At 38.4% G+C, this 21,903-nt stretch overlaps 2 protein-coding genes across 3 annotated transcripts; both read left to right on the top strand.

Annotated features, from left to right (window-relative positions):
- The first annotated feature begins 5,104 nt into the window (after window positions 1-5,104).
- On the top strand, window positions 5,105-9,410 carry cdkn1a (cyclin-dependent kinase inhibitor 1A). Of its 2 annotated transcripts, none has more exons than XM_041981539.1 (3): window positions 5,105-5,336; window positions 7,392-7,848; window positions 7,947-9,410. In XM_041981539.1, the coding sequence occupies exons 1-3, from the start codon at window positions 5,325-5,327 to the stop codon at window positions 8,000-8,002; spliced, it is 525 nt and encodes a 174-aa protein (XP_041837473.1). In that variant the 5' UTR covers window positions 5,105-5,324; the 3' UTR covers window positions 8,003-9,410. The 2 variants fall into 2 exon arrangements, with proteins under 2 accessions (XP_041837473.1, XP_041837474.1); XM_041981540.1 differs by lacking the exon at window positions 5,105-5,336 and adding an exon at window positions 6,966-7,076.
- A 3,061-nt stretch (window positions 9,411-12,471) lies between these two features.
- tmcc2 (transmembrane and coiled-coil domain family 2) lies at window positions 12,472-20,345 on the top strand. Its single transcript, XM_041981593.1, has 5 exons — window positions 12,472-12,552; window positions 15,437-15,835; window positions 16,119-16,735; window positions 17,309-17,444; window positions 19,136-20,345. Exons 1-5 carry the CDS (start codon window positions 12,550-12,552, stop codon window positions 19,433-19,435), a joined length of 1,455 nt encoding a protein of 484 aa, XP_041837527.1. The 5' UTR covers window positions 12,472-12,549; the 3' UTR covers window positions 19,436-20,345.
- Window positions 20,346-21,903: the final 1,558 nt, after the last annotated feature.

Genomic DNA, 21,903 nt, shown 5'->3' with positions numbered 1-21,903 from the left:
GGACAATATGCCGCAATATGTGGATCACTTCCATGCCAGTCACTTTAAACACTTTAAATACTTGTTTTGATTTGCACTGTTATTCCATTTTATTCCTTTTACTCTTTAAATTTAAAGAGATATTGTCTTTTGCCTTTCCATACTTTTTATCTTCGTGTGTTACAGTGTGCCTTTTAAGCCGAGAACTTCTGAAACAAAATTTCGTTGTGCCTTGCACAATGACAATAAAGATTCTTGATTCTTGATTCTTGATTCTTGATCTGTCAAAAGGGAAAGGAGTGAATTATTGGGGCTCTCCATGTGACTTGTTTGTGTTTGATAGTTTTTTTAACAGGTTTTCAGCTAGACAGTATTTATTTGTTTAATTATTTATTTGACTTTTCATAGGGTGCTTAGACATTTATATTTCTATCTGTAATTTGAATGTTTTCTATATAGAAAGCTAAAGAGTTAAATACATGTAGCATAATTGACATATTCACTGTGATATTTTGTGAATTTGCATCATCTGTCATTGTCATAAGTGAAGCTTTGTAGTCAATGAGAAGAAATTTTAGGTTTGAGTTTCAAATAATAATAGCATTTTTGTCCCATTAGAAGGCATTAAAAAGGGTGTCTATCCTGTCAATTTCCCTCCTACTATAGCGCAAGGGTTCTAGTTATGTAATAGGCTATTGACTATTGACTGTGAGGTTAACCCTTTCAACAGTAGTACACATAAACTGTCTAAATAATGAAGTTTCTGACCTACAGATAAAGCTACTGTACTGTATCTTCATTAATCAAATCATTAGTCTACAGCTAGTTAAAATTCTGGTTGAGTCCTCAACTATTTTTTTATCAGTGACGGTGAAAGTTACTAACTAAAGTGCCTCATTGTCATTTTAATGAAACATTTCATTCATTTAAATGCACAGTTATACTTTTAATAGACATTTAATTGGAATATACCAGTGGTTTCAACCCACGTTGACAGTACCCACCACTCCTCTCCCACTGCTGCTTGGTCCCACCCAGGACAAGCCCCACGCCTCGCTGTTCACGCTACTATCCGCGTTTCACAGCACTCTCAAATCTGCGCGCGCTTTTCATGGATTACTCAAGCTGCTCAGGTGACATCCTCAAAGAAATGACTCATGGTATCCACGGAGACAGGTCCTGCGATCAAGTAACCGCGGGAATGCATCGAGAAATCTGCAGTACTTCCATCCACTGTTATGTAACCTGCTGCCTGTGGCTTGGAGCCCACGTAGCAGAGGACACAGTGTAAATATCACAGACGTGCTGCTCGTTGGAACTAATGTTACATGAGGTCACGTGGTTGGAGATCTGTCTGGATGACGCTTCAAAGTCCTGAAGAAATGGCGGCTGAAGATAATGTCAATAAAGCAGCAGGATTTTACATGCCAGCTGCTGACGAATGAAAAAATTGGAAGTTTGTCTTGCGAAGTGAGAGTCTCTGCTCGAGAACTTTCTGGCTGGAAGCACTGGCTTTAAAAATGGCCTCCTGGTCACTTTAGCTTCAAAAATAAAACAAGACTGCACACAAATTAAATAAGTCTCAAAACACTGAACAGATTCTCGACACACCGACACATCAATGAACAGTTTTTTTTATAATTAACATGAAGGCAGGTTGTAACCAATGGGAAGTGAAAAGTGGTAAAACCTTGTACTGTAATACACTATATACATATGCACAAGTCTGCACTAAGATGTGATGAAATACCTGTTATCCTAATAAAGAGGATAACATCAGACACTAGAGCACAGGTGTCAAACATACGGCCTGGGGGCTAAAATTGGCCCGCCAGAAGGTCCAACCTGGGCTGTGTTATGAATTTGATAAATGTAAAAATGACATTAATTTTAAACTAAAGTAACAGTAATTCCTAAATTTTCCACGTAATGTTTCTTCTTTTTATATTTTAATCTAAAATGTTTCCAAGGCAAGGCCATAACTTGTTCTTTTTTATTTGTATTTTTGTTACTTAATAAAAAATTACTTCAGTTTGCATTATAAGGGTAGTCAGGAATACTACACACACGAGGTAATGCACACATATGTACATTTAGAATAACTTGTAGATCTTGAAAAGTTCTTCTGGTCATAATGTGAAATTTTGTATTATTATATATTATTATATATTTTTCGATTTTGTAGATCCATTGTAATCTGTAAATGTAATGCAATATGTAAAATAAATAAATAATAAATAAATTGTTTTGTAAAAATATATTGAACAAAAACTGTTAAAATGTTTGTTTTACACATTATATATATATATATATATATATATATATATAATTACATTTAAAATAAATATCAAGAATATTACATCAAATAAAATGAATAAGTAAAATATTTAAATGTGTAAATGAAGTAAAATATTGCTTATTATTCAACTTATTTACTTTTCAGTAACGTTGGTGTTGGTAATGATTTTAAAAAGGATAGTTTACAAAGGGAAAAAAGGGGGGAAATGAGGAGTTCTCATCATTTAAAGGTTATTATGCTGTTATTTTACTGGTCTGGCCCACTGGAGATTAAATTGCGCTCTATATGACCTCTGAAAGAAAATGAGTTTGATGTGCTTGCACTAGAGTAATGATAATTATTTTTTTGTTCACCCTGTTAATGCTTAAATTTTCTACATTGACACATTAGTATCATGTATTAGTATTGTGGTCGAGCGCCTTGCATGGCAGCTTCCGCCATCAGTGTGTGAATGTGTGTGTGAATGGGTGAATGTGATGTATAATGTAAAGCGCTTTGGGTATCATTCCAGGGACAGTAAAGCGCTATATAAAATACGGACCATTTACCATATAAATACAGACCATTAAAATCCAGTTCAATCCAGATTCTTTAAACTGCAGAAGAAATTTCAACAAATCAGTCACTGATGAAAATAGTCACGCACACAGATAGTCGAATTGTATATCACTCAATCATAAATACATCAACACCCATGCTGTACTTGTTAGTCATGTGTCATCAGGTAGCACCTCCTGAGCAGGAAGTCAATATTCACAATACATACAGTATACAATTACAGTAAGCACATGACTGTGTTGTACCACTAAAACTGAAATGTTATTTGATTATAACTGTATCATGTTCCACTGATGATACAAAATTGTTCTTGATTTTCTTTTAAATGTGCTGTATTTGCTCTTGTATATAAGTTGAAAGAAGATTTTAAGGTTTCGGTAACACTGTACATGGGTGTACTCAGCTTTGTTACTGTATCCTGACAGCAATATGTAACTAAAGTGTGTGGCGATAAAGCGGAAGAGACCAAAGCTCCTTAGTTAAATAATTAACCAAGTATCCATGCAAGTCTCAGCATGCGTTTGGGACCAACTAAACTTTGCATAGTGGTTGCAGAGCAAAAGCCTGAAAAAAAATGTACATAAAGAATAATACAAATTGATGGGGCTTGCAGAGCCTCTGCAGTCTGCAGCTGCCTTTGAGCTGAGAGATAAGAAAGTGCCCACTCAGCTGTTCAAATGTACAGGCTTTTCCTGCAGCAAACAGCTGCGGTTTGGTCAAGAAAAGCAAGCTTTCCCTGTATACTTAATTAACTTCAGTTAATTGAGAATTAGCTATGTGGATGTAGCTATGCTGAACAGTTGATATCATTTTTGTGAGCAGCTTCCAAGTAGGCATGTGTTTCTCTTGTGTTCTGTTAGGCACCTACTTAACAAAGGACCCACTGTCTTTTCAGACCAGTTGGGCCTTTGTAGACTTCATCCTACAGTTGGGACTTTTTGTTGAAGTGCTGGGAACTAGGCTGAAGAGCACATTGAGGATTTTGGTGGTTGAGTCAGTACTGAAGTAAATACACCTGGCCTCGGTGACAAGAGTGGGCGGAGTGAAGTTGTTGTTGAAGGCATGTACACTGGTACAGTATATAACCACAACCAAAGGTTTTGAGAAGCTTGACTCAGTGTTTTGTCATGTACCTTAAGTGACATAATTACAAGCTCAGAGCACTGGGTTGCAATCTAGAGAATATTAAAATCAAAAGGGCCTAATCTAATATACTGTCCTCACAAGACAGATTTTGAGGAAGATTCAGTATTGTACTCTACAAGCAATCTTGCAAGCATTTAAGACTACTCCAGATGGTTAGTTTGTTTGAGACTTGATATAAAGCTGTTGAAATCCTGATGGTGTTCCCTTAAAAAGAAGAAAATCATTGCAAACATCAAGCATGTGCAGATGCGGTAACTGTGCTTGTTGCAATAATACATAAAATACTAAATTATCCTTCTACTCTGAGAAAAATTCCACTCAAGGGTTATAAAAAAATTGTTGCTCTACATGTGATTGACGTGTTTTCACGTCCTTGTGGTTTAGCATATGTTGGGCAAACAGTTTCTGAAACAATGAATTTCAGAGCACAAAACAGAAGTCTGTACAGGTAATATGGATTATGCAATTTCAAAACACTTGAGCAAACCACGGAACTGAGCTAACATCAGCTAGAAGAGGAAACCTTTGGAAGAAACTGTCTCAAAAGATGATGTTTTGGATCATGTCCCACCATGATACCAAATTGACTTAACATGCCTAAAACCTTATTTTATTTATTTATTTATTTTTTTAGATTGGTTGCTTAAAAGTGGCCATGTAGTGGCAGACAATAATGTTGTAAATGTGGTATATCCCCATGGACCAGATTTTGGAGATTTTACATGCTGTTCTGGAAAATCAAGAAACTTTGGGGATCCGATTGGAAACAGGAACTGAAAATGTAAGATTTTAGAAATGAATGTAAACCTAACGTTTCGTTTTGTGTTTGTGTGAGAATGTGTGTATGTGTGTGTGTGTGTGTGTGTGTGTGTGTGTGTGTGTGTTTATTAAGTCGTATCCAGGAAACTGCATACAGATAAACGGCTGCGCTCAGTCATGCGTACTGAGGTGGGGTAGGGAGCGCTGGACCGTCCCGTGCTGGAATTTTCTCCACTCCAGAGCCAAAGTTTCACGTGGACTCGTGTATTTACTGAGCCAAATTCACGTGTGACAATCAGATGACCCGCCCCCTCACGGGACCGAAGGATCCCCTCCCACCGGAGTTCATAAAAGTTTAGCCGGTGAGCATGGTTGTGAGAATACCTGGAGAATTTATCAAGGAACGCTGTTTGTGGCTTAAGTTATAGGCAGTTTTATTTGGAGGTCGGGATTAAATAACATCAGCCTCAGGATCTATCTCGCATCACAACTGTTGTGAAACTTGAAATCACAGCTAAGAAGGAAGAATACTTATAAGTAACAATTTGGATAAAAGGAGGACTTGGACTGGACTGAACTTCATATGACTCAAAATGTAAGTGAAATAACCGAAGGGATAAAAGGGATTTTACTATTATTTTGATTTTTATTTAGATTGGATTAAACTCAGGAGGCAGATGTTTAAAGATTGGCCGTCTTTAGAATTAAGTAGGTACAATAACCACTTTTAATCCTTTCAGATAAAAATTTTTAGTTAAAGTTTGACTTACAAACTGCATGTAATATGACAAATATTATTCCTAATAGTAATGGATTATTTAAATATAGTTTACCAGATATCAGTTCAAAAAATCAAACTTTTTCAAAAGTCTATAAACCCATTCGGCCCTTCGCTGGGTTATTTTTATACGTGTGTATGTCATACAGTGACAGCCCAGTTTGAATGGAAGACACGAGCTCCAGCCTCACGTGGAGCGGCGTAGTAAATGGGCAGGGTCCTAGCCGGTTTCCTATGCAGCTCGTGCGTGAGCGATTCTCCCGCCACAGCTTGAATCTCTCCTCATCGCGGAGCTCCGCCCTTCCCCCCATCTGACGTCCCGTCTCGGTACTGGGAAAGGAAAAAGGGGCGGGGTAAGGGTGGATGGATGGATGTAGCGTAGGAAGCGCAAATGCTTTGGAAATTAAAGCAGAACAAAATCGTTGGACCATTTTTTGGTCAAATTTCTTCCTGTTATTACACTTTTTCCGACCTTTGCCCACTAGGCCCACTTAAATATATATGTATAGCAAAGGAGATTATTATCAAGTTATCAGAAGTAATTAATTGTCTCAAAACCTAATTTGGTAACATGAAGCAGAACCTAAACTCATTGATCCATTGATATAAATAAATAAATAAATAAATAAAAAATTTAAAAAAGTAGTAACATTAGCTCTTAAAATGTTAACAACTAGTTGGTGAGTTTGGCGGAGAATGAATGAAATGTCATTCTTGAACTAATACCACAATATGTTGTTTCACTCTGATCTGCTATGATAAGCACCAGAACCAAGTCAGATGATATAACAAAATTTGTTTTTCCTGATTTGTGGTCACATTTGTTTATCTTTGTGTAACAATTAAGAAGGTCCTATTATAGTCAAGAGTTCAAGACACATTTTAAAGTTAATCTGCCTGAAATCGGTTACAACAAATTTCATTAATTTCCTTTTCTAGCTCCAATGAATCCTGCTGTACTGCAGCTAAATAATTGGGGTAGGGTGGGATGGGTTTCCTTGATTGTCTGCTTTAAGAAAATCCCTGGAATTCTTCCCAGACTTTCCAGGATGCCTGTAATGACCTGCAATATTATTCTCCCGAGACACTGCTGACTCCTTTCCTTTCTGCAGCCATTACAGAGTAATATCAAATAATTAACTTGATGCGGTCTCTATATCAGTGCTACTATATATATATATATATATATATATATATATATATATATATATATATATATATATATATATATATATATATATATACCACATCCTTTGTTTATTTTATTAACATACTCTTGATCGGCTTAAGAATGTGATTTGACTTGCCTCCTTAAGCTCAGTCTAAACATGGTCGGACACTGCCCCCATGTGGTTAGTTTCTGTTAGTTTCTGTTCTTGCACCAAACACAAATGTAGGACTTGTCTTTACATGTCCCAGAGATTGTGTCCAGGCATGTACCAGTGATTCACACAGGAGGGCTCTGTGAGTCACTGGCTGCTCTCTGCCTTATAAAACTCAGCCCAGTTAGCACTAGTCTGCTTTTTCTCTGAGGAGGTGTCATTGACCAGAACCATGGTGAGCATAGATTCTACTTTTATTATTGATGCAGTGCATAAATATTTGAGATGGATGGATTTCTATAGCAAGGATTACTAATATTTTCCTTGTTTTTGGAGGAAGGTTGGTGTAAGATGTACCTGCTTGCGTGATCGTTTCAGAAAATTTCTGGGTCTTAAATTTGGGCAAAAGTGATGCATTTCAATCAAAAGCCTCTAGGAAGTATTTTGATGGTTGTTTAAACTTTTTAAGAAAACTTTGACAGTTTGAATAGTTGAGTGTAAAGCAGCAGCATTTCCACTTAACCAAAACCTTCTCTTTGTTTACCATTAGTGCAGAGTGATGGCTTCTCACAAGCGGCTTCTCAGTGCCCTCAGGAGTAATGGACCTGCTCGACGAACCCTGTTTGGCCCTGTTGACAGAGAGCAGCTGCAACTGGAGTACCAAACTGCCCTACGTAAAGACCTGGAGGAGGCGTCCCAGCGCTGGGGCTTCGATTTCATCTCAGACAAGCCTTTGGCGACCAGTGATTTCCAGTGGGAGGATATCCGTGGCACCAGGGTACCACTACTCTACAGATCCTGCATGCATGGTGTTGGACAGGGAGAAAAGAAGAGAGCAGCAGTGACAACGGTTTCTCCCAAAAGAGAAAGGGTGGAGCCACTACAGTGTGAGAAGGAGAACATCCCTCATACACAAGAGAGATGTCCCCTCAAACTGGAGAGCTGGGAGAAAACACCAGAGAGGGCAGAGAGCACTGGCATAAAGAGGAAACAGACAAACATTACAGGTGTGTGTTTATTTAATATTTTAGCTGGGTAATAGTAAACATATTTCATATGAGTTCTTGCTTAGCTAATTATTGTCCTTTTTTTTTTAACCCAACAGATTTCTATCAAGCTAAAAGAAGAGTAGTTTGGATGCCGAGGAAATCCGGGGAGTGATATTCCCTGAAAAGGTGCCAATATTCCAAGAAATCCACATAAACAGTACCTCACTCAGGAATCATATGTTCTACAGAAACTCTCACTGGATGGTCTTGTACCTGTGAATCATCAGAAATTTGAAGGTTACTACAAGGTATATTAGGGTACTGTATGTGAGGGGGAGTTTGGTGCTTTTCCCAGTAGTAGGGAAAGGGGACATTTAAGCAGAGAAGATTAACAATAATCCCTGGAATCGGTGGATTTATACTCATTTGGATCAAGGGGTTGCCAAAGTGTTTATGGACATTTGCTACTGTATATTCCACAACACTTAAAACAGTCACTTGTCAGCTTTGTGATAACTCTCTACCTCTAACAAGACAGAGATAAGATGGATGAGCACATATCAGGTGTCATGTTGGTTATTACATTAATAAACCTATATGTTGTGTGATCACTGTCACATAATGAAACAAATGAGTTCATGCAACAAAGCTGCCGAATAACTGAAAACAGTAGAAAATGGATGAAGCACTTTGTCTCCTTTGTTCTAATCAACTTGTTTTTTTGTTTGTTTTTTTTTACAAAATGTGTATTATTAGTGCTAGGAGTCTTTTTTAAGTGTATTATACTTTGTTGTACTCATCGGAGAATACTCAAGGAGTTCTGATATCTTGAACACACGTTTGCTTTGCTTAGATTATGACAGAAGTGCCAAAATGTCTTTTTCCATCTTATCTGTCTACTGTGTTTAAAATCATTTTTAAAATCTCCATACTTGTCCTGTCCAGACTCTTGACATGAGAACATCGGGTAATGTAATTTACGTGTTTATCACCATGTCTCTGAAGCTTTTAAACATAGATATATAGTGTATAGCAGAAATGTATTTATAGAGTTTAACACAGCACTGTTAAGCAGCATATTCATAAGAACATTGCAGTATTGCACATAAATCTGATGGCGGTATTTATGCAGCACCATATTGCCAGAGCCTTTGTAGCATCTGAGTTTTGGTGTTTTCAGCTCTGTAAAGGACAATCAGAAGAAAGTGTCTTTAGAAGCAAATGTATTTACGGGCTTCATTGTTTTCTATTTTGAGGCACAGTGCAATGAATCAGACAAACTGTATGTTTGTTCATGACATTTGTGTCTGTTCTGGCAAATCCTGCTGCTATGGATAATCTGAATGAGTGTCAGACAAGGTCACTGTAATGCTAATCCTTTACATATTGATAACTAAGAAAGTTCCCCAAACAATGAATGCACTTCTGTTAATAGATGCTTGAGCACCGATCCTACATGTTGTTTTCTGTTAAAAATTACAAAGGAATCTATCCTTATTTATTGCGAGATGCTATGCCTTATTTTAATCTAGAATGTGTCTGATGATGAGAATTCAAATTGAAATAAAATCTCAAAATTGTTTTTCTGAGTTGTGCATTTTTTTTCAGATTCTTGAGAAAAAAAAACAGCCTGGTAAAAATATACAAATAAGTATTATCTCTCAGTGAGATTTATATTATCTGTTAGACGTCCCAGTCCATCCTGCAATTTTATAGACAAAGTGTTTTTTATATGGCAGACCCTGTTTAAACCTCTCAGTATCCAGGGTCAGATAGATGTTTGTATTGTGTTCCTCTTTTAGCAACTGATCACTAAAAACTGAAGATTTCTGCTGATAAGGGGCAGAGTTAATTCTACAAACACCTCACTGGGATTTGAGCAGGGATGAGCGGTGGTCACTGACGTTCCAATAAATAGGGTCCCAATATAAATGGAAGGGTAGTTGTAAAATATAAGATAAATAAAATCCCAGGGTACTATACAAAGTGATAGTAGACACTGATAAGGCACTACAAAGCATGTTCTAAAATAAAACTAAACCAAACTATAACTTTCTGAAAAGTCATATCACACAGATGTTTTTGTGAAAGGCCTGTACTGCAGGCAGGACAGTTTAGCACCTGGACTCATCTCCTATGAGGCCATGTTGTTGTGTGGTGGCTGCAGTTTGTGGTTTAGCATTGTCTTTCTGAAATATGCAAGGCCCTCTCTGAAATAAACATTATCTGAATGGCAGTATATGTTGCTCTAAAATCTCTATGTACTTTTCAGCACTGATGGAACCTTCACAAACGTGTAAGTTGACCAAGCTATAGGCACCAGCGCAGCCTCGTACCATCAGACACACAGACACGGTCCACTGATAACAAGTTGGATGGTCCCTCTTCTCTTTATTTCCCTAAACAGCGTCCATGGTTTCCAAAAAAATTTGGCTTCATCTGACAAGAGAACAGTTTTCCACTTTGCCTCAGACCATTTTAAATGAGCTTTGGCCTGTGTTTCTGGATCATGTTCACATAGGGGTTCCTCTTTGCATGACTGAGGTTTAACCTGCATTTGTGCATTGCAGTTGTTGGCCTGGACTTGGATTAAATATTTTGTGGGCCAGAAGCGGTCCTAATATGGGAAGACTTCCTTATAGCAATTTGCTTGTGGGCCACATGTGGTAGTGATGAGGCTGAGTTTTGGCAGCCACACTCACACTTAGTCAACGGCATAAGTCAAGGCCAAATTAGGCCCAAACATCATTTTGCTATCTGGGTTGGATCTTCAAAGTCTGTGCAATTTAACATTGAGGAGAATTTTTTCCATAATTTTAAGGGACAGTTTGTCATAGATTATAAAACCTCTACCTACATTCAGCTTGGAGACAGAAATTAGAAAGTCATGTTTGTACAGAATGAGTCAGGAGGTGGGGGGCTGCTTTGTGTGTGTGTGTGTTTGTGTGTGACTGTGTGAAAGATCTCAATGAGTGTTTTTAATTTCTGTTTTGATGTTTCTTTAACATGCAAGAATTGAAATATGCTTAAATTTTTTAATCATGTAAAGCACTTTATGTTACCGCTGGCATGAAAAAGGCTTTATAAATAAAGTTTGATTTGATTTGATTTGATTTAAATTTGATTTGATTTGACATCAGAGAGGCTCTGCCTTTCTTGATTGGTGTCTATTGCTTGTCCAGCTTTTTGTTGCCCTTGTTTAATTTTTTTAAAATGTATTGCTACCATCAAATTCAAAATAGGCCAATATTATCCATAAAATGGCAAAATGTCTCAGTTTCAACATTTGACATGTTTATTTTATGTTGTGAATAAAATATGGTTAATGAGATTTGCAATTTATTGCATCCACAACTTCCCAACTTTCTTTGGAATTGGGGTTGTACATATCCCCCTTATGTTTTCGAGTTGTTCGTGAGCATACTTTTTATTTACAAAATATATGTAATGGTGAGATATTCCTGCTTGTAAAATGAAAATTGTTGTAATGTAGTGGTATTCATAGAAAAAAGCCTATTAATTTACAAGGCTGTATTCACACACCTGTGCTGTAAATATAATATACCAAGTTTATGTATGTTAAATAAAAAAAAACTCTACTTTAGTTATTTACAACCTCTGTTTTTCATGGATAAAAAAAATTGGATATGTGGTTTCTTTCAGTGAATAAAAAAAGTTGTTTTTATTCATTGGTTGGGATGTAACAAATATACATGACTAACAATGGTTTAGAAAAAATAAATTTTAATAAGGAGAGAAATGTTATTTAAATATACAGCAAGAAGTCCCCTTTTAGTAATTATTCAAATCATATAGATCTTTATCTGCTAATACTACACTTGCATGGTTAAGTTTTGTCTTTTACTCCACAGCTTCAGTTCTTTTTAGGTTTGCTTTGAAAATAGTGATGAAAGCTTGTTTTCATCTCTGTTTTAGGAGATATCCTTCTGCACAAAACACACTGACACACAACCAGCACAAAGGCATCTAATGCTGGGTGGATAAAACTTCAAGAAGAGCTGAGTCGCTCTTACAGGCCTCTGTTGTTGTGACACTAAACTCTTTTGTATTTTGTGAAGAAGGCAGATAAAGAGGGAGGGAGTCCCTGTATACTTTGGCAGCACATCACTGCAGTCCATCATCTGCACACGCTGGCTGTATGTGTTTGAACTGAGGATTTAGGAGACGTAGAGCCTGAAGCCTCCCCCCTCCCCTCCCTCCCTCTGCTTCTCTGGCCTCAGCCGCACAGGAGCACCTGCACGCCTGCGCTGAGCTCTCCCATCCCCCCGCCCATTCCCCTCCATCATCTGTCCCTTAGCTTCCACATCCATTATAGGGCAGCACTGCTCGCATTTGCATGTAGACTGAGAGAGATATACATAGGGAGAGAGGGGGAGAGATTGTGGGAGAGTAAAGCAAGAGGAGGCGGGGGAACATATGACACAAAGGGGAGAGAGACAAAAACACAGAAAAATAGATCAGAGAGAGAGAGAGAGAGAGAGAGAGGGAGAGGGACGGCTGTAGATATCGATGGCATTAACAATGGAGCGTTAGGATCCAGAGAGGTGATAGTCCGCCAGACAGCGGCTTGGGGTGCAGATATTTGAGGAGGAGGGGGGGCTCCTCCTTGGTGAGCACTGGGGGAGGAGGAGGTGGAGGAGGAGGATGGGCCTCGAACACAGACTTGCAATGGCACTGCAAAAATTGGATTAAAGCAGTATGGTAACGTTTCTGATTTCATTTATTGCTGTGCTGCTTGTGTGTCGTCTTCATGCGTTCCATCAGCTGTGTCTCATGTCAAAGTGTGTCTCCGTCCGAGTGAAGAAGGCTCAGGCATACCCTGTCCTCTTGTTTTCATGCAACAGACATCTGCCATCTCCATCCTCATCACAGCCCTGCTTCTCCTCCAACCATCAGGAGCCTTGATTCATCTTCAACATCCCCCCATGTGCTTTAATAAGGACACCTTTAGAGATCATTGCAGCCTCTGCTATTTGTTTTACTCTGTTGTTTTTGTTGGCTGTTTTTCACCCATATATGCTGGACACAGCACTCCCCCCTCCCCATCTCACACTATGAGCAATTGCTTAGCTACTGCATAAACATTTCACTTTCTCTGACAAGATCAAGAAATGACTAACAACTAAAACGTGTAGTCATCTGTTTTTGTTTTGTCATCCTGTTACATGATTGTAACCTGCTTTTTAAAAGGAAAAGAAAAAGCCTGCTTTGCTTCTCTCTGGCCGATGAGTAATAGCACAGTGAGCTTTGCTCATGTCACTCTGTCACGCAAAGAAAATGCATATAAATCCTTGCAGTAGAGAAATTAGAGCATTGCCAGGAGATGTTTTGGTGTCATATGTCTGCCCCAGCTCATGTTTGCAGCGTCTGATTACAGTGTTTTGACGTCAGGCGGAGGGTCATTAACAATCCCCCCCATCTGTCAAGCTGCACATAGCTTGCAGATACGACACTGACCAGGGAATCCCCCTGTGGATCAATGATTTGCCAGCACAGGTCTCAATTCTTTAATAGGATTACATCCTCATCTGTTTGGAAAAGACAAACCACGTTTAGGTTCATGCTAGAATGATCCAGAACACTATATAAATGCTAAAGAATCTGTCATCATAGTTATCACATGCAGCATGTTCTCATGATTTTTAAATGTACAATTAGCTATTTATCGTTGAATGATCTAAGCACACATATTTAAATAAAAGATGTTTTGAAGTGGCTTGTTTGTATGCTCAGGTTCAGAGGCTGTGCAGGGAAGGAAGCGGTGTAATTATGTATCATCTAATTGATGCAGGATGGCCACTGTGTGCTCTCTGATCTCTCCACCAAATCAATTATAGCCTTATGCATCAGCAGGGGAAATAAATAGATCTGAAGTACTTTCATTTCATAGGGTTTACTGGACTACTCAGTGATGAACTCGATGAACATTTAAATTTCTTTTCAAAGATGAATATAACCTCTGACAAAGCTGTTTTCATTGAGGTCAAGTGTGTGCAGATCATATGTTCATTTCAAAATGCAATTCATTGATAAAACTGTTCATTTTAAGCCAGAATAAAGGTTTATGAACTCTTTATCACTAAAGCACTTCAGTTTTTATATACTTAGATAATTTTTGTATCAATAAACTTCAAATTGTACTCATTTCTATCCCTTGTACCAGGTAATTTAGTTATTTTCGAGACATCTTGAGGAAAATATTGAAGAATGATATCATCCGAATTTAATGCTACACAGTGTCTGGGCTCCCCTGGTCTAAATTTCTGTTGCTGTGAATAGAAAAGGGAGTAAAAGATGACCTGATTTCAGATGGCATAAAGTCAGAGATGACTTTTTTTTATTTTAGGCAGCTACCAAACTTTCAGATCCAGATTCAGCATTTTCACTCACCTTTTCTACATAAAACCCTCCTCTATGTTCATTGTGATCAAAGATTCTCAGGTCACGTTGCATGCACTGCTCACTGGAGTCTGACCAATGACAAAACATTCAGCTTGTGACAGTTGATGTAGTTCATTGTGGATTTTAAAGTTTGTTGGAAGCCCTTATGTAATGTCTGCTTCCATAATTTCCTGATATTTAGTTGAATTGATTACCGCCTCAAACATTAAAATAATCTCCATGCTACTGACTGTAACGCAAACCCAAATAATGATTATCTCACCACTGTGTTTATCAGTTAGAGAGGAATTTTCAGTTTTGTTCATTCCTTCTAAAGCTTTTATTTAACCTCATCAGACCACAGGATTTGCTTTCAAAATGCATCAGACTTGTTTAGTTTTTCTTTGTAAACCTTTGATGCTGAGCTGTGTGGTAAAAATTTTGTTTTAATGACTTACATCAATGTGATATTTGTTGGTGTAGTATTATGGTTAAGCAGTCATCTGAATCTTTCTAGCGGTCCTCTGAAGTCAAACTAGGGTTTTAACTTGCATTTCCAATTGTGCGAGCCGTTCTTTATGACTGTTTTCTTGGTTTTGCAGACCACAACTTGACCTCCGTCATTCTTATTAACTGTCATTCCTTAGTTACATTATAAAGTGAGGAAAGGACCATCAGAAAAGGCTCCTCTTGCATTGTGGATATTGATTAGCAGCTGCTTAGAGGAGTCCAGGTGTCAGATTATCTCATCGGCTTTAAAATGTGCTTCTGTGGGTCTTTTATGACAATGACTGAGAACAATGCATAACCCTAACAAAATCATTAAAGGAGACTTCAAGTTGTCAGATTGCTCAGATATGTCACAATACTTTTCTTTGCTTCTGTTGCTTCAAATGCTAAAAGAATGTTTTTGACTTTAATGTAATGCTTTTGTTAGGGCTTTAATTTTGACCATGGGTGCCCAAACTTTTGCATGGTTATACTATGATTTCTGGGGGAAAATTTAAGAGGAATCTGTATTTTTTGTTTTGGCATTATCAGATCGATATTAATCGTTCAAAGCTCATCTAAACTTTCCTCATCTTTCCTTTCCTTTTGTACCTACTTTGAAATAGAAAAATACATCTTGGATAACACCATAACTTCATCATGGTGCCCCATTTTGGTATTTTCACAACCTGCCCCTGCCCTCTTCTCCCCTCAGCTGGATAAGAGCGAGGTGGCAACTCTAGGCCTTCCCTCCACCACCAGCCATGGTGGCTCTGACAGCAACATCAGTGTGGATGGCGCGGTGGCAGCGTCATCCGGGGTCATGGCCGGGGGAGCAGAGGGTTCAGGGGCCAGTGAGCCACAGCGGACGCGTGCCGCTCTTGAGCATCTGCAGCAGAAGATCCTAAAGGTGACAGAGCAGATTCGTGTAGAGCAGGAGGCCCGTGATGACAATGTGGCAGAGTATCTGAAGCTGGCTCACAACGCAGATAAACAGCAGGCGTCGAGAATCAAGCAGGTGTTTGAGAAAAAGAACCAGAAATCAGCACAGACTATTGCACACTTGCACAAGAAACTAGAGCACTATCACAAGAAGTTAAAAGAGATTGAGCAGGTAAGTGAGAGAACATGTCCTCTTTCTATCGTGACTGTTTTTAATTATCTCATGAGTGGCTCGAGTTCTATATTTGTGAGCACAGCTGTGTCCAAATATAGACTGATGACTTTCCAAACACCTATTTATACCAATGCATCATCCTGTGTCTCACCTAACTCTCTACAGAGCCTGCTTTCCTTATCTGTCTTCCTACAGTTTTGTCCCTTTAACCTAATCACCTCTCTCCTACCTTTGAGATCCTCTGCTTCTCTGCTTCCTCATTTCTCTTCCCTCTCTTCAGAATGGACCAGCCCGGCAGCCCAAAGATGTCCTGCGGGACATGCAGCAAGGATTAAAAGACGTGGGAGCTAATGTTCGTGCTGGGATAAGTGGTTTTGGAGGTGGAGTAGTTGAAGGGGTCAAAGGTGGAGTATCAGCCCTCACCCACACGGCCGTGGTCTCCAAGCCAAGAGAGTTTGCCAGTCTCATCAGAAACAAGTTTGGTAGTGCTGATAACATTGCTCACCTAAAGGATACACTCGAGGACGGAGTTGGGGGCCATTCTGAAGACACACCCACACCTAGGGCCCTGAGTGGAAGTGCCACTTTGGTTTCCAGTCCAAAGTACGGCAGTGACGACGAGTGCTCCAGTGCAACATCCGGCTCCGGAGCAGGGAGTAATTCTGGTGGGGCCGGAGGAGGAGGGGGGATGTTAGGACCCACAATGGGGAGTCCCCGACTGGACGGGCACCATCACCACCACCATCACATGCACAGTTCTTGGGACTCTTTACTTGAAGGCTTGCAAGAGATCAAAGCCAGCCAGACACACATGGAGGACGCCATCGAGGACATGAAGGGCCAGCTGCAGAGCGACTACTCTTACATGACACAATGTCTGCAAGAAGAGAGATACAGGTAGAGATGCAATAACACAGTCCCACACTACCTGCATCACATCACACTTAGAACTTTCTGTTTGTTAGTATAGTCAACAAGATGTTTTTAAATTAAAGTATAAGGCTTTTCTGTTTAGATTCATTTTTGTCAAATCCATCAGCACATTTATCTGAAATGCATCCATATCCCTTCTGGGGATTTATGCATCAGTTTGTTCCTACACAAGATGTAAATCTTTTAAACCAAGCACTCATATGCACTTAGACTTAAAAAGAAAGATTATTTCTCTTGACAGCATGATTTTTTTTTAAAAGAGTGCACTTGTTAGGGAGACTTTCAGCTCTGGATTTAGTGTTCAAATTGGGGGGTGGTTGCAAAATAAATGATCAGAGTCACCCAGTGCATTCACTGATCATTTCAGTTTTGATTAAAAAAAAGAAAACTACTGGAATGATGCATGGCACAGAAGACTAAACACCAGGCTTTGATTGCACAGATAATGTTTGACCCGACACTGTTTAATAATCGGACATTTTCCCTTTTCATCTGAATAAAGGGTAGAGCGTTTTGTGTCTTGCCCTGTTTGTTCAGGTACGAGCGACTTGAAGAGCAGCTGAATGATTTAACAGAACTGCACCAGAACGAGATGACCAATCTTAAACAGGAGCTTGCTAGCATGGAAGAAAAGGTGGCCTACCAGTCCTATGAGAGAGCAAGGGACATTCAGGTGAAAATCAGTCTGGTTTACGTGGATTTTAAAGTCTTTTGAAATATTTATCTGACAATAATACAAAAAGTTCTAAAGGTGTTTGTTAATCATTTATTGTTTTTCTTACATGCTTATATGTATGAATCGTAGAATAAAACAGAACGTAATGTGATGTTTAAAATCCAACATTGTTTTTAATGTTTTCATATTTGGATCCAGAATTGACTCAGATCTGCTCACAAGGGATATTCTAGGCAGCTGGACAGGAAAGCACAGCTTATAAAGTTAAGGGAAGTTAGCGACTCACATAGTGGCCTGGTGGCTCAGTGACATGTGACCTCAACAACCCTTTCAACAGCTTATAAAGGTGAAACTCCCGACCAGCTAGTTAGATCAGAACATCTAAAACCGTTCAAATAAAGGGTAAAACAAGATCCAAAAAAATAAGTTCAATAGTCTTTAAACTTCTAAGATTACCATGAGCTACAGTAGTCCTGACTGAAAATCTAACCCTACATTTTTCAATTGTTAAGGGAGGAGTGCAAAAACAGCCAACACCTGTTAGCTAGCTAGTTTGGTTGACAACATGAGTCCACAATTAAAAAAATCAATTGTGGATGACAGTGAAATTTAATAAATTATTGGTATATAATTGTTTTCCTAAAATAAAACACTTTATTGTTTTTATTATCTTAGAATGAGCCAAAATCTACTTGCCAGTCCTCATACCTAGCAGCCGACATTTTAGTGCCACCATTTGTACTATGGTGTCTCTTAATGGACAAACAACTTTGTGTGTGAAGTGAGAACCCTCTGAGCTTTAAAACTTCAATTTGTTTGATCAGTTCTAGAGCACCATTTGAGATAAACGGCACATAGATAAAGACGGTACACATGCACACAATTTTAATGTTAACGTATGAGAGAATTTTGGTCACTGACGGCCACCATCCATTCACAACTTGACATAAGAAGTCATTTCTATTGCTACTATTATACTAGATGTCAGTATTTCTTACACACGGCACCTTTAATGACACACTATGTGACTTTCTAACCTTAAAACCCCAGTTTCTGACTCATTTGATGGCACAGTGACATTTTATTATGCACAGTTCTGGAGCTATCACCCCCCAGCAGTGTCCTGAGCCTGAGAAACTGCTTTTTACAACTTTTGCTTCTGGGATGCTGCATGACGTTTTACTTAACGCACTGTGTTACACATCAGAAACAGAATATAAACACATTGGCTTTTTTGAACACAAGAGCATATTAACGGAAGAGAAAAAGAAAGAGAGAAAGGAAAATAGCAAGAGATAAGTCAACACCAGACTGATGCTGACTCATGATAGATGCCAAATTAGCCATCTGCCAAAGTTCTGTAACGTGTCTTTAAAGAATTGCATTTTATAGTGGCTGTAACGCTTAGAACCATGGTTTTGTTATTTCAAAGTAGCATTTTATCATATTCAGGCAGAAAATTGGCATATTGCAGAACAAAAAGAAAACAAAGTAAATAAATAAATAAAATGTGTCATATAATGAAACCAAACCTGTTCGAATATTGGCAGAAAATTATCCTCATACACACACAAAAATATGCTTTTGAGGTATAGATCCTTAGGACTTGTAACAGACACTGTGGTGAAGACCAGAATCTCACTGTGTGGTTTTATTTTTGTGTGGGTTTTTTGGTCTTGTTCATGCAGGAAGCAGTGGAGTCGTGCTTGACCCGCATCACTAAACTGGAGCTGCAGCAGCAGCAACAGCAGGTCGTGCAGTTGGAGGGAGTGGAGAACGCCAATGCTCGAGCTCTGCTAGGAAAACTCATCAACGTCATCCTGGCCCTCATGGCCGTACTGCTGGTCTTTGTCTCCACTTTAGCCAACTTCATCACGCCGCTGATGAAGACTAGATCTCGGGTAGCTGCCACTGTGCTGCTGATGTTGCTGCTGTTCATCTTGTGGAAGCAGTGGGATTTTGTGGAGGTGTGGTTGCTGCCCAGTTAAACAAAGGCTGGGAAGGACTTACAGAGAGTAACCACAAGCTGGTTTCTGCTCATTCACCACCATAGACGAACCCAGAGACTGAAACAGACTGAAGCTTGCTACAGTACTTTAAAGTGGGGCTTCTGAGGACAAAATATGGCACTTTTAGTCAAAAATTAGACAAGATCTGACTCACAGGGAGTGTTTACATAGAAAAAGAACAGAACTTCTCTGCTTGCCAAGCAACAAAGGACATCACCACATCTCACCCAGATTTACTGGTGTGGATAACCAATCATTGATTGCATCGCTATCACCAAAAACTGAGTTTCCTGCAAGAATTCTTTGAATGGTCTTTTTTAAAATTATTTATTATACACTAATTACAAAGACTAGTGCAAATACTGACAACTGTAAAATGCTGATCATGTTTGCTGTAATCTTCATGTTGAAGCTATAAGCATTTTGAAAGGAAAAATGTTTTTCATGAATGTTATGTGCTCATGCATGTCCTCATATGTGCACTGAGATGCATCCAGCTGGCATGAGGTAACATTTCATTAATGACAAAAATGCGTCCTCTATAACTGCCATTTTGTTGTTAGGACTTGTTGCATCTCCACTCAGTGTCATTCCTGGTTCATTTCACAACCTGTCCTGGTGTTCAAGCTGTGCTTTTAGGCTTTTCTTTCTCTGTGTTTTCTTACAATTGAATGAATAAAATCTAAAACTCACAATTATCCAACAATGGAAAAAAAAAAAAGATTTTGTCCGTAAATGCTATTTCATAACCACTATTGTAAAAAAAAAGTGCTATCCACAGAGTCAAATTAACTGGCATGTCAAAGTTTATATCCAGTTTGCAAAAATTAAAAATGATAATTGCTGTTTTATTAAACAATGTAAGAAATAAATAATTTCATATATTAGACTGACTTTGATTTGATCCTCATCATTTTTGACACTCTTTCTTTAGACTGAAAAACTTTTGGGGGGGCTCTCACTACCATTATTTGAGAGTGGAGTGACAGGAAAGTGGTGGGGGGATGACACACAGGGGGCCCTAGGGGCTGGATGCAACGTGGAGCTGAAGCCTTGGTATATGGAGGGATGCTCAACTGGATGATAACACATTATCCCAGGCTAAAACCTGTCGGGTTATGAAAATAACACTAACAAATATTTATAAGCTGCAGCTAAAGGCTTTATTAACTGTTAATGAATCTATTTTATAGCTCATAATTAAATCAGTAGGTTGGCCAGTGTGAAAAACAACCTGGGCACAAAATAGTTTCTCAATTACCTGCTGCAGAGGATCAGGACTAAATACATTTACCAATAAAGTATAGTAGTAAGCATTTCTTACATGACTGCAAACATTAATTATTGCAAACACAAGTCAAACAGTTAATGAGTTTAAAATATATATTTTAAATATTTAAAATTGTGAGTCCAAGTCTCCGTATATTTACTTGTTTTATGTCATTCAGCTGCTATTTTTATACATAAACAAGTATCTGTGAATGTGGGAGTATAACAGAAAGGTACTATGTTGTTTTATTTTAGCTTATGTTCACAACCTTGCACTTTTAAGCTTCGATGCTGAAGAGATTTTTTTCCCTAAAGAGTCAAGTGTTGCTCTTACAGTGTCCTTCTCACTGCAGCTACAAACACGATAAAATTCTATTGACATCAGACTCTCTGGTTAATGTTTTCATTGTTGAGGTATTACATTATCTTAAATCTTGTAACATTTACTTAGGTATGTGTAGTTGCTGTATCCCCTTCTTTGTCCGGTAATTAACGGGTGATCACCCCCCAACCCCTTTAACTTTGAACTGGACAAAGTAGGTTAAGAAAATTAATATTTACTTAAAACACTGCCAACATTAGACACCATACTTCACAAGCCACAACAAACCAAGGGATGGTGCAGAAATCTTTGTTTATAGTAATAAACCATCATTTCTTCTCTCAGAAGTTTGTTGGATTTAAAGCTATCAGTCTCGTAGCTAACCCACAATCATTAACCCTTGACAATATATTCATTGTTGCTTGTGTGTTATGCTCTCTGGGAGCTGCAATGTTAAATAAAAACATTCATTTGAAAAAATATAAAATGAAGATGCACCAGTTAGCTGGTTTGGTGTGGATTATTCACATTTTAATGCCCTTGTATCAGCAGCATCTTTCTGGATCAGATTACATTTAAAACTGTGACATTAAAAGGTCAGGTCTCAGATCAACTGTGTATGCATCTACTAATCCTGTGGATTATTTTCACTTCTACTTGATCCCGTCATGCAAATTTGTGTAAAATGCTCATAACCAGAATTAAAATAATTTAAATGCTTTAAATAAATACATGTTTAGACAAATGAAAACACAAAAGTTATTTCAAATTTGTTTGCTGTCTTTTTAATAATTACTGTCAGGCAAAACCCATACGAACGATACATTTATGACAGGTATTCTTACAGTACAATACA

The sequence above is a fragment of the Melanotaenia boesemani genome, chromosome 3 (assembly GCF_017639745.1).
Source record: "Melanotaenia boesemani isolate fMelBoe1 chromosome 3, fMelBoe1.pri, whole genome shotgun sequence".
Lineage (NCBI taxonomy): Eukaryota > Metazoa > Chordata > Actinopteri > Atheriniformes > Melanotaeniidae > Melanotaenia > Melanotaenia boesemani.
This window is presented reverse-complemented; position numbering and strand designations above follow the sequence as displayed.